General features: G+C 52.5%; 6 protein-coding genes across 6 annotated transcripts; 4 read left to right on the top strand and 2 right to left on the bottom strand.

The window, feature by feature from the left end:
• Nucleotides 1–213: 213 nt before the first annotated feature.
• Nucleotides 214–2,107, top strand: Z519_10653 (uncharacterized protein; the record flags this gene model as incomplete). Its single annotated transcript, XM_016768369.1, has 3 exons — nt 214–1,379; nt 1,433–1,638; nt 1,746–2,107. The coding sequence occupies 3 exons, from the start codon at nt 214–216 to the stop codon at nt 2,105–2,107; spliced, it is 1,734 nt and encodes a 577-aa protein (XP_016615276.1).
• A 432-nt stretch (nt 2,108–2,539) lies between these two features.
• Z519_10652 (uncharacterized protein) lies at nt 2,540–3,180 on the bottom strand (the record flags this gene model as incomplete). Its single annotated transcript, XM_016768368.1, has 3 exons — nt 2,540–2,880; nt 2,935–3,112; nt 3,163–3,180. 3 exons carry the CDS (start codon nt 3,178–3,180, stop codon nt 2,540–2,542), a joined length of 537 nt encoding a protein of 178 aa, XP_016615275.1.
• Nucleotides 3,181–3,634: 454 nt separating this feature from the next.
• Nucleotides 3,635–7,277, top strand: Z519_10651 (elongation factor 1-alpha; the record flags this gene model as incomplete). The annotated part of the gene is made up of 8 exons (XM_016768367.1): nt 3,635–3,647; nt 3,701–3,904; nt 3,973–4,073; nt 5,466–5,530; nt 5,633–5,700; nt 5,756–5,814; nt 5,980–7,156; nt 7,207–7,277. The coding sequence occupies 8 exons, from the start codon at nt 3,635–3,637 to the stop codon at nt 7,275–7,277; spliced, it is 1,758 nt and encodes a 585-aa protein (XP_016615274.1).
• A 738-nt stretch (nt 7,278–8,015) lies between these two features.
• Z519_10650 (uncharacterized protein) lies at nt 8,016–9,142 on the bottom strand (the record flags this gene model as incomplete). The annotated part of the gene is made up of 4 exons (XM_016768366.1): nt 8,016–8,045; nt 8,117–8,137; nt 8,234–8,603; nt 8,658–9,142. The coding sequence occupies 4 exons, from the start codon at nt 9,140–9,142 to the stop codon at nt 8,016–8,018; spliced, it is 906 nt and encodes a 301-aa protein (XP_016615273.1).
• A 702-nt stretch (nt 9,143–9,844) lies between these two features.
• Z519_10649 (uncharacterized protein) lies at nt 9,845–12,328 on the top strand (the record flags this gene model as incomplete). The annotated part of the gene is made up of 1 exon (XM_016768365.1): nt 9,845–12,328. One exon carries the CDS (start codon nt 9,845–9,847, stop codon nt 12,326–12,328), a length of 2,484 nt encoding a protein of 827 aa, XP_016615272.1.
• Nucleotides 12,329–12,747: 419 nt separating this feature from the next.
• On the top strand, nt 12,748–14,754 carry Z519_10648 (uncharacterized protein; the record flags this gene model as incomplete). Its single annotated transcript, XM_016768364.1, has 1 exon — nt 12,748–14,754. One exon carries the CDS (start codon nt 12,748–12,750, stop codon nt 14,752–14,754), a length of 2,007 nt encoding a protein of 668 aa, XP_016615271.1.
• Nucleotides 14,755–15,033: the final 279 nt, after the last annotated feature.

Below are 15,033 nucleotides of genomic sequence, written 5' to 3'. Positions count from 1 at the left end.
TTTGACGTCACACCCAATCACGTAAACATCATCCCCCTTCGGTGCCCAGATTCCACTAAACCAACCGGGCGAATTGCTTCTCTTCTCTTTCCCACACATTGTAGATTGATTTTGGCATTTGGTGGCACGTCGCTTTGGGAAACCGAAGTCTCTCGAGAGAGTGAGGGAAGTGAAGGAGATCAGCTGGTTGATATGTCTGGGAATAATGCTGCAATGGCACAACAGAGGGGGACAGATTCGTCCCCCGACGAAAACAATCGGTTTGGTGCGCTGGTGGAAGAAAAGGAGTCTGAAATCCCGATCAATGGCAATGGCAATGCAACCCACAGACGCTCAGGGACAGCAATCAGTACAGATGGCCTTCCAGCGAGAACGGACTTAGACCTGACCAGACACGATACCGTCACGACCACCAGGACCGGTAGGACTGTCACGCTAGATCAACATCACAGCTTGACAAACACGGTCTCCCGAGTGCCCACGGCCACGAAACCTCCCTCATTTTCTCTGGCGCACGAGATCCTCTTCATCGCCGTCATCAGCTCCGCGCAGCTTCTGACCCAATCGGCGCTCGCACAGTCCATTGCTCCCCTGCACGTCATCGGACGCTCTTTCAACACCACCAACCCAGGCCAACTGTCCTGGCTTGCGGCCGGCTACTCCTTGACCGTGGGGACGTTCATTCTTCCCGCAGGGAGATGGGGAGACCTGTACGGGCACAAGAAGCTCTTTGTCATCGGATATTTCTGGTTCGCGCTGTGGTCCCTGATCGCCGGCTTCGCCGTCTTCTCGCGGTCCTTGATTTTCTTCGCCTTCTGTCGCGGCATGCAGGGCATCGGCCCTGCCATCTTGCTCCCGAACGGTATCGCGGTGCTGGCTCGGACCTATCCACCCGGGAAGAAAAAGAACATGGTGCTCAGCATCTTCGGGGCCACCGCCCCAGTCGGCTTCGTCGTCGGGGCTGTCTTTTCGGGCATCTTCGCCCAGTTTGTCTGGTGGCCCTGGGCCTACTGGGTCTTGGCCATGGTGTTGGCCCTGATCGGAATGCTGGTCATCTTCGTTGTTCCTCACATGCCGGTCGCAGGGCCTTCGGCGACTTTCAAGGAGCTCGATGCTGCTGGCACCGTGCTCGGCGTGGTGGGACTGATTTTCTTCAATTTTGCCTGGAATGAAGGTCCCGCGGCCGGATGGGCCAAGGTTTATGTCTACGTTCTCCTGATCATCGGCGTGGTTTTGCTTGTCGCCTTCTTCTGGTTTGAGAAGAACAGGGCCACGTTCCCGTTGTTGCCAATGTCGTCATTCACAATGGACACAAACCTCGTCTTTGGATGCGAAGCCCTGGGTTGGAGTTCGTTCGGAGTCTGGGTATTCTACCTGTGGTTAGTTTTCCTCTGGAAATTCCCCCTCTTGCCCACTGCTGAAACCCTCCCAGGCAATTTCTCGAGCTCGAGAGGGGTCACTCCATTCTGCTCTCAGCCGCGCAGCTCGTTCCCACGGCTTTGTCTGGTTGCATGGCGGCGATCACAACCGGGTTGTTGATCGCCAAAATCCAGCCGGGATGGATCATGCTCATCAGCATCAGTGCGTTCCTGACTGGAATGGTCCTGCTTGCCACGATGCCCGTGCATCAGACCTACTGTAAGTTACCCTTCCTTCTGACGAGTGCGTACGACTTGCTGGCACGAGCGCTGTTCCAAAAGTGCTGCGCCACGGCGAATAGCAGTGTCGCTAACAAAGAGGCCCAGGGGCTCAAACTTTCGTGGCGGCGGTCATCACCCCCTGGGGAATGGACATGTCGTTCCCATCCGGGAACATTGTGCTGTCCGACCACATGCCGCCCGAACATCAGGGACTGGCGGCATCCCTCATCAACACAGTCATCAATTATAGCATTTCAATCGGCTTGGGCATGGCGGGCACTGTCGAAGTCCATGTGAACTCGGGCGGCCGAAACCAGCTGCAAGGCTATCGCGGAGCCTGGTATTTGGCAATCGGATTTGACGGGTTGGGCATCCTGTGCGCCATATGCCTGATCCTATCCTGGAGGGCGCGGGTCAAAGGTAAACAAAAGGTCAACAATCAAAAGGAGGCGGAGGACTTGGCGTAAATTTCAAGTGTTTTTTTTTTTTTTAAAATTTGTTTAGATCTTGACAGCTGTGCCTTGGGGCCCTCGCTCAGCAGCTGCGGCCTTTCTGTCCAGTGTTCATAAATCCGTCATCACCAGGACGGGTGTCTTTTTGGCTGGAAAACCTGTCTTTCATATATCCCGGAATCCGTAGCTGCTGGTCGGAACGCATTGTGCCATCACCGAACCAGGACTGCAACTCTTGTAACAACTGCTAGGTCGCGTAACAATCGGTAGAACAAATAACTGAAACTGAGCCTCGGTTTCCTCGAGGCGTTGGTTGGTGATCGTCGGGCCTTTCCAAAAGCAATTGTTCTCTAAACCTCAGGCCAGAGAGACTGAGGCAAGAGCGTGACATGGGCTAGATCTCCGGGGCGGGGAGCCTGCATGTATAACTTTTCGATCTGACGATATTCATTCCGAATCTGAAGGCGGCCCAACATCTCCCTCGTCCTCGTCAGAGTGGACATCCGCGTTCTTGAGACCTTCATTCAGAACGTATTCCTCCTTGATGAGGATATTGCGAAGCTCCCCTGTCCTTGGAGTGCAGATCTCAGCAGGTTTCCTGCCATGTTTGTCTTTGACTCTAGGATCGCCTCCGGCATCGATCAACATTTTCGCCATTGCCTCTCCCAGTTCGACTTCCCGCTCGTTGGCGTATTTGACTGCGCAGTGAATGGGCGTCTCCCCTTCTCTTCTGTTCAAGGGATCGCATTCGAGGAATTCAATGTTGAGTAATTCATCCATAACATCATCTGAAAACGCCAGTCAATCTCGTGCCCACGTAACATGGAGGCTCCTTGACATACAAGCTCCGTAACTTGCGCACACGTGTAACAGATGGTTTCCCATGGTGTCTGTGGTGGCGTTGAAAAAATCTGCTATCTGTTCCTTGCTTTTGTCCTTCATGTCATTGAGCACTTCGTGAAACAGTTCCAGATTGTCTCTCCGACATGCTTCGAGTATCTGTTCTTTGGGGGATGCGCCCTGCCCAGTTCGTCAGTGGAGAGACCGGAAAACGTAGGTGTCCTGCTCACATCGACATGTTCAGCCATGATCGCCGTCTATAAAAAGAAAGCCGCGGAAACGTTGCTAGGCGCGGCAACACGTTCGCGGAATTGGGATTGGGGTACTGATGTCGTGTAACTACGCTCGAATTCGACGCGGAAGGGCACGGGGAGGAGTGATTGGAGCAGGTGTCGTGGTCGTGGTGAACGGAGTGAAGGATTGAAAGGATAGAAGGAGTGTAACAGGCGCAGAGAGTGAGAGATTTAAATATTGAATTGCGGTGGACAAAGGGGCTTCTCAAACACTTCAATCCAGGCATCCCACCAACCCCTCGACACCGCCTGCGCCTCGTGGAAGCAAAATTGCCGAGAACCTCTCCAGCTCCAACTTCATTTTGCTGTGTTTGCACCTTTTGCTCAAATTACACTTACGTCTACAGCAATTTACTCAGAACGAGTTATCCGCTCTTTACCTGCAGGAGGGTGTTGAGTCTCCTCGATCATGGCTCCTACATGTAAGCGAATATCTCTGGTCGCCCGGGGATCCTGTGTTGACAATTGAAACTAGTCTGCCCGTATTGCTACAACTGCCTCACAATCCTCCGGGCGCCGGGAAACGATCAATATCCTTATGGTCGCAACGCCTTTGCTTGCAGAACATGCCCGTACCAATTCGTCCTTGACGGGCGTTACTACGACCGAACATATATGAAGAAGAAAGAAAAGGACGATATTCTGGGAGAGGAGCAGTCTGATTTGCCGGTCAATGAAGGTATGATGCTCCATCTACGGCAGAAGAAGCAAGAAAAAAGCATGTTTTTGACACTATTGACTGCCTAGTCCCTGGAGGATGCCCGAACGAGACATGCGATTCCAAAAAGGCATATTTCTACCAGTTGCAGACACGAAGCGCAGACGAACCGCCTACATCTTTCTTCAAAGTATGTTATGAGGTGGTCCCAAGGCTATCATTTGGGTACTGACGATGGGCAGTGTATTGAATGCGGAAAACAATGGAGAGAATACTGATTATCATACCTCACACAACGTCTGATTCCAAGCCAGAGGCATAATCCCCCCTCTTCCGTGGACAAAATGCACAGAAGGTCCCCCAACCGAGTGTGTTGTCCTTGGTAAAGAAAGAAAGAGACAAGTGGTAAAGGTCAAACTCGTAGACCTGCGACAGAATGTTTTTTTTTTTTTTTTTTTGAGGAAAACGGCCTCCTCGTCGAGATAGAGGTTGAGGCAAAGAAAAAGAAAAGTTGGTACGGTCAATACGGCTAAGACAATGGCCGGACAAGGTCTAATTGAGCGCGAAACGACGGATCTAAACCTCGCGAATTTGCCGTCGGGACTAGCTGCAGCCTTGCTCTACACTGTGCAGTAGCTGGATATCCAGTGCAAAATAGATGTGGGAGGCGGCGAAGGATTAGACAAAGAAAGTCTAGTATGGCGTCGAGGAAAACCAGGCAACAACTTCTGGGGGCCATCAGGAAGGTATGCAGGGAAGCGCAAACAGCAAGATGAGTCAGTGCTATTGATACCGCACAGGAGTTGTTGCTGGCATGGGCGCAAGCAACTTGTTTGGACCTAAGTCAGATGGAGCTGATGACTCTTAACTCCTGGAGAGTGCTACGTGTCGAAATGGACAGAAATCAGCCGTGATACAGGGAAAATGCTGGAGCTCCAAAATTGCCAGAAGACAACCACTGTTAAGAGTCTTTTGGTGACATCGATGGCGAACTCATCTAGAACTTGGTAAAATGGGTTGCCACAGATATAGACTATGGCAGCCTCGGGGGGAATTTTGGAGCCTATTGTAGCATTCCAATTGGCTGCTACTGGCATGAGGCGACGTTGACACGCAGCAGAATCTCCAAGTCGCTAGCACATGCCGAAGCTTTCTGATGGCCGTCGCCAATCACAAAAGATGCGACCAGGGGGCTGACGGCGAGACGGATAGCTGCCTGAAGTGAGGAATAGCAAGTTCTCGCAGTAGTGGGGCTTGGGCCGCAAAAGACAGTGGTGACAATGGTGAGCGTGAACAGGTTGACAGGCTGGAGTGCGAGAGGGACGGTTCAACACGGGCTTTTTTTTTCCCTTGAGTCACTGCCACCGAACTGCTCAAAAACGCCAAGCTTGGTCCCTCGCCATGGTGGCCCGCCAGCCTACAAAATCTTCCGCACACTCTCGCCGACTTTGATTCTCTCCCTTCTTCGTCGCTCAGTGAGTTCTTCACCCTGCCCCTACACTTTCCATCACCAAAGACTAATCAGTCGACAGCACCTCTACGCAAGCCGTGGTACCTGAGCATTCCTCTTGAATTCTTCTAGTATCTGCCACAGAACTACAAGACTTCATCCAAACCATCACAAAAACTCCAATCCGTCACCATGGGGTAAGCACACTTGCCAAACCTGCCTGCGCTCGGCTTCCATCGTCCAAGCATGCCTCAATTCGATATCAATCATCATCGCTGACATGCCTTTCATCTGTTCAGTAAGGAAAAGACTCATATCAACGTCGTCGTCATCGGACACGTCGACTCTGGCAAGTCCACCACCACCGGTAAGAGGAAGCCCTACAGGACCGCAGGCACAAAGAAATACTCACATCCAGACAGGTCACTTGATCTACAAGTGCGGTGGCATTGACAAGCGTACCATCGAGAAGTTTGAGAAGGTATTTTGTCCTCTTTTCCCAAGGAACACGCCTTTCGTTTGCCCTCACTCTGGATTTACCACTCTGGCCACCCAAAAAATTTTGGTGGGGGAGGGGTACAACCCGTGTCACGTGCCATGCCACACATTTTCGCAGGCTGGTCTGTAGACTGACAACTCTCAACAGGAAGCCGCTGAACTCGGCAAGGGTTCCTTCAAGTATGCTTGGGTTTTGGACAAGCTCAAGGCCGAACGTGAGCGAGGTATCACCATCGATATCGCTCTGTGGAAGTTCGAGACTCCCAAGTACTATGTCACCGTTATCGACGCTCCCGGTCACCGTGACTTCATCAAGAACATGATCACTGGTACCTCCCAGGCTGATTGCGCCATTCTCATCATTGCCGCCGGCACTGGTGAGTTCGAAGCCGGTATCTCCAAGGATGGTCAGACTCGTGAGCACGCGCTGCTCGCCTACACCTTGGGTGTCAAGCAGCTCATCGTCGCCATCAACAAGATGGACACCACCAAGTGGTCTGAGGATCGTTTCAACGAAATCATCAAGGAGACCTCCAACTTCATCAAAAAGGTCGGATACAACCCCAAGTCTGTCCCATTCGTGCCCATCTCCGGCTTCAATGGTGACAACATGATCGACGTCTCCAGCAACTGCCCCTGGTACAAGGGCTGGGAGAAGGAGTCCAAGGCTGGCAAGGCTTCGGGCAAGACTCTTCTCGAGGCCATCGACGCCATTGATCCTCCCACTCGTCCCACCGATAAGCCCCTCCGTCTCCCTCTCCAGGATGTCTACAAGATCTCTGGTATCGGAACCGTGCCCGTCGGTCGTGTTGAAACCGGTACCATCAAGGCTGGTATGGTCGTCACCTTCGCCCCCGCCAACGTCACCACTGAAGTCAAGTCCGTCGAAATGCACCACGAACAGCTCGCCGAGGGTGTTCCGGGTGACAACGTCGGTTTCAACGTCAAGAACGTCTCCGTCAAGGAGGTTCGTCGTGGCAACGTCTGCGGTGACTCCAAGAACGACCCCCCCAAGGGTGCCGACTCCTTCAACGCTCAGGTCATCGTCCTCAACCACCCTGGCCAGATCGGTGCAGGCTACGCTCCCGTCTTGGATTGCCACACCGCCCACATTGCTTGCAAGTTCGCTGAGCTCCTTGAGAAGATCGATCGTCGTACCGGCAAGTCCATGGAAAACAACCCCAAGTTCATCAAGTCTGGTGATGCCGCCATCGTGAAGATGGTTCCTAGCAAGCCCATGTGCGTTGAGGCCTTCACTGACTACCCACCTCTCGGTCGTTTCGCTGTCCGTGATATGCGTCAGACCGTCGCCGTCGGTGTCATCAGTAAGTCCCTTCTTCCCCCTCTTCCCAGATCATGTGCTGACAATACACAGAATCCGTCCAGAAGACCGAGAAGGGAGGTGGCAAGGTCACCAAGGCTGCTGTCAAGGCTGGCAAGAAATAGATGTCTTGCACAGGAATTAATTCAATCCATCTCACAGTGGTATTGTTTCTTGTGGCGGAGGTTGTGGAAGATTCACCTTCAGGAGCGAGCTTTCATTCCACGGTTCATGAATTGCGGGATTCAAAATCTACTCCTGACCCTGGAGATTTCATGGTTTCCGCACGGTTAATTCTTGCCATCATCATCGGTCTTGTCTTTCTCAGCGGCTCCTTGATACGACACCAATATGTACTTGCTACGTTTCGGGGTACTACTGGCTTTGACGAAAAAGAGCATGGTCATTTGACTCGAACTTGGGCTGTGCTTATGAACCATCTGATAGATAGATTTCATGTCCGTCAAGGGTTATCCAAATAGCTCTACAGTCAATCAGAGGACGTGGATGCCCAAAATCCCAACAAGTTCGAGTATTCGGTTACCCCAAAAAAATTTTTCCTTATAAATTATTATGACGTGTTCAGGCATTTCCGCTCAACTACTCTAGATTCAGTCCTGGGGCTTTTTACCTTTACCCACCCAAGTATACATCAATCCACTATCCTCACTGTACACGCGCGCACACCTCCCCAGCGACGTTCTACCTCACATCGAGAATATACTGCAGCGGCGACATCCACACGCTGATGGGCCGCCGATGGAAGTTCTCCAGCCGGCCTTATGCGCCTCCAAAGCTTGAGTGCTAGGATTCTTGAGCTATCTCATCCATCCTACCCCATCCTGTCCCACCGCCATGTTTCGTTACCAAGCAGTATATCCGCCATCCACGATCTGGAGCCTTAGCATCAGCAGAGCCGTTCCCAATTGTAAGTCGGGGGAGAGCAACAGAATGGTTGTCTTACCACATCACTGCCGTTCAAGTACTGGGGTACGAGAGTTAGCTTGTATCAAAACTCGTCATGCTTAGAGGAATTCCGTCTGGAAGGATATAGAAATTTCGATGAAAGAGGAGTACTCACACTACTCGCTCCACTCGCCATCCAAACGATTGTGCCTCTCAGCTCATGAGGTTCAGCCATCCTTCCCATGGGAATGTCCTTCTCCCAACTGCTCACGAGTTCTTTTCCTTCATTTTCCAGCAATCCTTTTATAAGATCCGTCTTCATGTAGCCTGGACTCAGGCTGTTGACTCTGAGGCCCCGTGGGCCCCATTCCGTTGCCAGGGATTTAGCGAGCATCTGTACAGCACCCTTGGAGGTGTTGTATGCGGCTTGCTTTTGAGGACGGACACAGATAGTTGCAGACATGGATGCAATTAGTATTATGGAGCCTTGAATGTTGTGTTGGAGCATGTGCTTGCCAGCTTCACGGGCGAAAAGCCATGAGCCGCTGTGAGAGTTCCGCAGTCAGCTCCGTTCGATTTTCTCATAATTTGCGGAGGACAGAGTGGGCTGAACTTGCTCAATGTTGATGTCCAACATCTTCCGCCACCGGGCATATTCATAATTCTCGGCCTCGACGTTATCTACGATTCCAGCGGCTGTGACAAGAACGTCGACTTTCCCGAAGTCCTCAACGATCTTTGCCCAGGTTGTCTTCACGTCTGACTCGATGGTTGCATTGCACTCGTAGGCACGAAGTTCGGGAGCAGGGTCATTTGGGTAGGTGTCTCGTACTTGAGAGGCTATAGAGGCAATGGACGATTCGCAGTCCTTCAGAGACAAGTCAATGCACGCTCCTCTGGCGCCGGAGAGAGCAAAAGCTGTGAGGAACTCCTTTCCCAGTCCCCGAGCAGACCCAGTCACGACGCATGTTTTGTCTTCGAGGGAGAAGAGGGGTAAAGTCTTGAGAGTGCGACGAGACGGAGGGAGTCGTATGGGCCCGGAAAGAGAGGCAAAGAGAGGCCGCAGAGTTCGTGCAGAAACCATTTTCAAAGACGTCCCAAGCCCAGACGAGAACAATCACCGTGTCTATCTCTTTCCCAATATCCTGAACGCCCGGCCGTCGTACTTACTATCGTCTCTCATGTCGAAGTTTTTTGTCTAAACGGGAATGAGGACGTTTTGTCAATAAGCGGGCTGGCCGCGGGGAGACCTCCGTGCGGTGTATGGCCTGTACAACAGCTTCGGGCCATCTTGCACCGATGCGTGGGAATAATACCTGAGGACCTGCTGAAGCTGCAGCGAGTCGCAATGCTTGATCGTAGAGATTCTCAAAAGAGAAGAAGCAGCCTCCCAAGTCTGGTCGCCGTGAAGCACAGCAGCTGCGGGGGGCTCCGGGTCGACCGATCCAAAGCTGAAACTTTGCAACCCACCTATTCGGCAAGCTGCACGTTGATGACCCTTGTTAAAGCCTTACTAGCCCCCCTGCTTTTCGTATCTGCACGCCTAATGCACAGTGTCCAGGTCGGTTTGGGGGCCGATTTGACTGTACCAGCCAATTGTGCGTTTCAAAATGGAATGAGCGTTACGCGTGCCAGCACAGGAAGCAATCCTAATTAAAAGGAGCCGCATGACTTGCTGGCACGCCTCTTAGTCACTGGTTCTCTGCTTCAGACCCGGTGCCTGCGAGAGCTAGATAACCGTGCACAGGAAGCAGTTGTGAGAGTATCAGTTCAACCTCCGTCAAAGATGCCGTCCTCAATGCTGGATGTGAGGGATGACCGCCGTTCAAGATCGAAATCTCCAAGTGGTCGCGACAGAGATCGATCGAGATCGCGCTCACGCGACGTCCGAGACCGAGACTCCCCCGATGAGTACAGTAGCAGGCGATCGAGCAGGAAATACACAGACCCACAGGATGAGCCAGAGCCGGATCGCGGGTACAAGGACAGACGGTCCAGCAAGAAATACTACGAGCAGGAGGAAGAAGACGAAGACGACCGCCGCAGAAGTAAAAGAAGCTCGAAGAAATATGTGGACGAGAGTGATGAGGGGGACAAATATCGCTCTTACAGGTCGAGCAAGGACCCTCGAGTACAAGAGATAACACCCTCAGACGACGATAGGAGATACGACCGAAAGAAGAAGTCTGACAGTGACTCGGATCGACGCAGAGAGGAACGAAAGAGGTCTAGCAGGAAGAAGCATGACGATTCAGCAGAGAGCGACTCAGATGCGCGTCGTAGGTACAGAGACAAGGATTCCAATCACCAGAATGGTCACGGAACATATGGTTATCCGCCAGGATCCTACGCCGAGATCAGACCCGAAGCATCTCGCCATATGAGTTACATTCCTAGCGATCCTCGATACGCCGCCCCAGGAGCATTCAATGGTGGAGGCGCTGCTCATGCGGCACAACGGACGAATTCATACAGCAATTCTAGCGGTCCCCAGTACGCCAATCTTGAGCAGTTCAAGTATGCAGACCCCAGTGAAATTGCACCGCGGAGACCGGAGTACGAACGTTCTCGTCCATCAGACTACGAACGGTCCCGCCCTAAAGATGCTAGGGATAACGGCAACGACCAGAGGAGCAGCAAGTACGAGACTCGTGCCCCAAAGGACGAGAACCACGACAACGACAGATATGAGACTCGAGAGCCTAAGAGCAAGGATTATTACGAGGACTATGACAGACACGGCAGGAGTGACCGGAGACACAACGACGACAAATATGGGAACCCACCACAAGACGTAACCAAGAGAATGTCAGCTTTGGCGGTGGGGAGTGCTGCTCTGGGTGCTGCAACATTAGGAGTGGCGCGGCACAACTCTCATGACGGTGGCAAGCCTCCTGCTTCACCGTTACTCGAAGCATACAAGGGGACATATCAATCCATCTCACCTATGCCTTCGGCCTTGGTTCTCGCGAATCACAAGGGCGATTCCGATTTGTCTGACCTCGAACTTGAGCCAGATGACGACTATGATGACGCGGATGCTGAGCTAAAACGGAAGATTCGCCAGCTCGAAAAGGAAAAGGAGAAGTACATGAAGGGACCTAGCAAGAGTGCCAGCCTTGGTGAAACAACCCAGGACGTCCGCCCGCGACGGCCATCGAAACTTGACACCAATCTGGACGTTGAAGTCAGGGAACCCGGCAGTGCCAACCGAGACCGCTCACCTTCTCGGAGCATAATGTCGCCAGGAGGGGGTAACGGGAGAAGGAAGACGGTCTCCTTCTACGACCCTACTGAAGATGCCAAACGTATCGCCGCTGCTCTGTCAGGTACACGGTCTGCACCAGATCCTCGACCGCTAGTGCAAATCCTGCCACGTCTTTCAACCGACGATCTGCTGGCTCTTCGGGCGGAGTACAAGAATCACGCCAAAGTGAGCGGACAGGGCATCAACATGGCCAAGCACATCAAGATGCGTATTCCCGGGAACCTGGGGAAAGCTTGCTATACGACCGCCTTGGGTCGATGGGAAAGCGAGGCATATTGGGCCAACTCATGGTACCAAGGGGGTGCAACTCGACGGGAGTTGTTGATTGAGAGTCTGATGGGCCGCTCAAATAGCGACATCCGCGAGATCAAGAACTGTTTCAAGGACAAGAAATACAATGATGACCTCGAGAAGTGTATCCGCACCGAACTCAAAGCTGACAAGTTCCGAGTGGCCATCTTGTTGGTGCTCGAGGAGAGACGAATGCCAGAATCGTCGCCATTGGACATCCGACTCATCAAGGAGGATGTGGTGCATTTGGCCGAAGCCCTGGAGTCGAAGGGCGGCGAGACGGACATGATCAAAATCATCGTTCTGCGGAGCGATGCTCATCTACGCGAAGTGCTCAGGTTGTTTGAGCGCACATACGGCGTCAACTTTGCAAGGCAGATGATTTCCAAGTCGAGGAATTTGGTGGGGGAGACATTGGCACACATATTGAACGGTGCATTGAATCGCCCCATGCGTGACGCACTTCTTCTTCACCAGGCTATTAACGAGACAGCGCCGGGCAAAGAACGGACAGAGTTGTTGATTTCCAGACTTGTCAGAATGCATTGGGAGCCAAAGCATCTGGAAAAAGTGAAAGCCGTATATAAAGAGCGATATGGGCGCAGCGTGGAGGAGGAGGTCAAGAGGGAGGTTTGGGCGCAGATGAAGACGGTGGAAGGGCGGTTCTGTGCTGAGTTTTGCATCGAGTTGGTTAGGAGCAGTTCAACGTAGGATGAAGAGGAAGAGAGGCAGGATGAAAGGATGATCTGCGGTGGAAGCTATCTTCAAAAGCATAGAGAGCGGCATGCCTGGAAGCCAGACTCGTTCCGAGTACGTCGAGCAGGTGAAGGGGCTTTTCATAGATAGCTAGACCGAACATCAAGCGTATGAAGACGGTGACCACTACGGGAGAGGCGGACTACCTAATACCGTAATATATAGGATGTCACTGTTAATTACAATACGGCGAGACCGGGTTTGGAGATCTCGCTCGGCTCGTTAAAGATCCCGGCACCGAAGACCGATCGGGAAATCTCACACATGCTTGTCATCGATATGCATCTACAATATCCCAGGCAGATCTCTTTCCATCGCGCGGCCCAACTTCCTCGTCTCTTCGCCATGGTCACAAGCCGCCCAGTGGTCTCCTCATGACAATAGCAGCAAGGCGCATTTGCGCCCAGTGCTCCCATCACCTCACTCTTCCTCTCCCTCGACCAGGTCCTCATCGCCCGCTGTCGTGGCGAATCTCCCTCCAGAAGCCTCTACGATCATTTTCCCACTCTAGTCTCCGCGGTGCCTTCGCACCCCCGACGCCTGCATCGCTCGGGAAAGCCGTCCCTGCCAGACAATTCAAGAGGACGAGAAAATGGATGCGCAGATTTGCATACTTGTTTCTGGGTGGGACCGTGGTATATGTGGTGGATAAGAGATATTACGCGTCCAGTCTCACAAGAAGTTTCCGCACTTTTACTACGGGTTTGGTCGCTGCACTGGATTACAAGATCAACTTTCGGGAGGACCCATGGTTTGCCAATGATATTGCCGAAGTACATGCACGCAACGCGACGAGATTGTTCCATCTCTTGCGGACAAATGGCGGGCTGTACCTGAAGATTGGCCAGGCCATTGCCATGCAGACGGCCATCTTGCCTCCCGAGTTTCAAAAGATGTTTTCCAAGATGTTTGATGATGCGCCACAGAATGATTGGGAGGACGTGCGGCGGGTCATAATGGAGGACTTTGGCGGTCGGACGCCCGAAGAGGTATTCGGCATCTCGTTTGAGGGCGATCCTGATGCTGGTGTCATGGAGAGGAAGGCCCGCGCGAGCGCGAGCGTGGCTCAAGTACACTGGGCAAGGCTGAAGGACGGGCGAGAAGTGGCGGTCAAAATCCAAAAGAGGGAGATTGCTCAGCAGGTCGGCTGGGATCTATGGGCTTTCAAGGTGGTGACCCGGATATATACTTGGTGGTTCGACCTGCCCCTCTACTCGCTCGTCCCCTATATCACGGAAAGACTACAACTGGAATGTGATTTTGAGAGCGAGGCGAACAATTCCAAGCGGATGGCCGAACTCATCAAGGGCGAGCCCCGGTTGCGGGATAGAGTGTACATCCCCAAGATTTACGATGATCTTACCACCAAGCGGGTCATGACGGCCGAATGGGTTGAGGGCGTGCGACTATGGGATAAAGAGTCCATTACTCGCCCGTGGCAGGGAGGCTGGCGAACGGGCAGTCCAGGCGCTCACGGCACGCCACTTGATCCTCCTCAAATTCCCATCACCACCTTACAGGAAAAAGGCCGTTCGTACAACGAAGAACTCAAGCCCGACAGGACGTGGTGGAAAGGTCCGAATGGCAGAGGCGGTCTGGGGCTTGATCTCAAAGAAGTCATGACAACTATGGTCGACCTCTTCTCCGCGCAGATGTTTCTCTGGGGCACGGTTCACTGTGACCCGCACCCAGGAAACATCTTCGTTCGACGCCTCCCTAACGGTCACTCTGAACTTGTCCTGATCGACCATGGTCTGTATATCAACATGTCACCCTCGTTTCGACATCAGTATTCCCTATTTTGGAAATCTATAATGACATTCGACAACAAGACCCTCAAGGAGGTCGTCAGCCAATGGGGCATAAACAACGCCGAGATCTTTGCGTCAGCTACACTTATGCGTCCCTATGAGGGAGGGGACCGCTCGGTGACGACCCGCCTGAAGGGCATATCGGAACATGAGAAGAAAAGGCGCCAGTACGAACTGCAACAAGCCATGCGCAAGGGCATCAAAGAGATTCTGGCGGACGAAAGCAAATGGCCTCGTGAATTGATCTTCATTGGTCGAAACATGCGCATTGTTCAAGGCAACAATCAGTACCTGGGCAGCCCCGTCAACCGCATCAAGATCACGGGCAATTGGGCTTCGAGGGCGTTGTCCGAGGATCAGCAGCTCACGTTTGTGGAGAGATGGAGGTTTTTCGGGAGCCATCTGATGTTTAAATTGGTCTTGTGGGCGTCGGATGCATTTTTCTGGTATGCGAAGCTCAAACAGGCGCTGGGGAAAGGGAAGGGCATGGACGATGATGTGGACCAACTCATGAGGGGCATGGCGAAGGATTATGGGATCGAGATGAACCATAGTGTGTTTGAAGGTTGAACTGCACTTCTTGATGGTGTTTTACGTACTGATACCGGATTCCCTTGTATTCGGGCAAAGCATGAGGGGTGTTGTATATATAGAGAAAGGATGGAAAGAAGTCCCCTCAGCCGATGATAGATTCAACCATTGAAATGTATAGAAACTTCAGCCCTCGTCTTTCAGCGAAGTAGAAATGAAGCATGTGGCGCCGAGCTGGCTTGGTCAGTCCATTTAACATAATAATAAACTTCAGCCTCGTTCTCCAGGCAGTTTGAAAAGGTTTTGCTCCTCCTTTCT

Source organism: Cladophialophora bantiana (genome assembly GCF_000835475.1).
Source record: "Cladophialophora bantiana CBS 173.52 unplaced genomic scaffold supercont1.19, whole genome shotgun sequence".
Lineage (NCBI taxonomy): Eukaryota > Fungi > Ascomycota > Eurotiomycetes > Chaetothyriales > Herpotrichiellaceae > Cladophialophora > Cladophialophora bantiana.
This window is presented reverse-complemented; position numbering and strand designations above follow the sequence as displayed.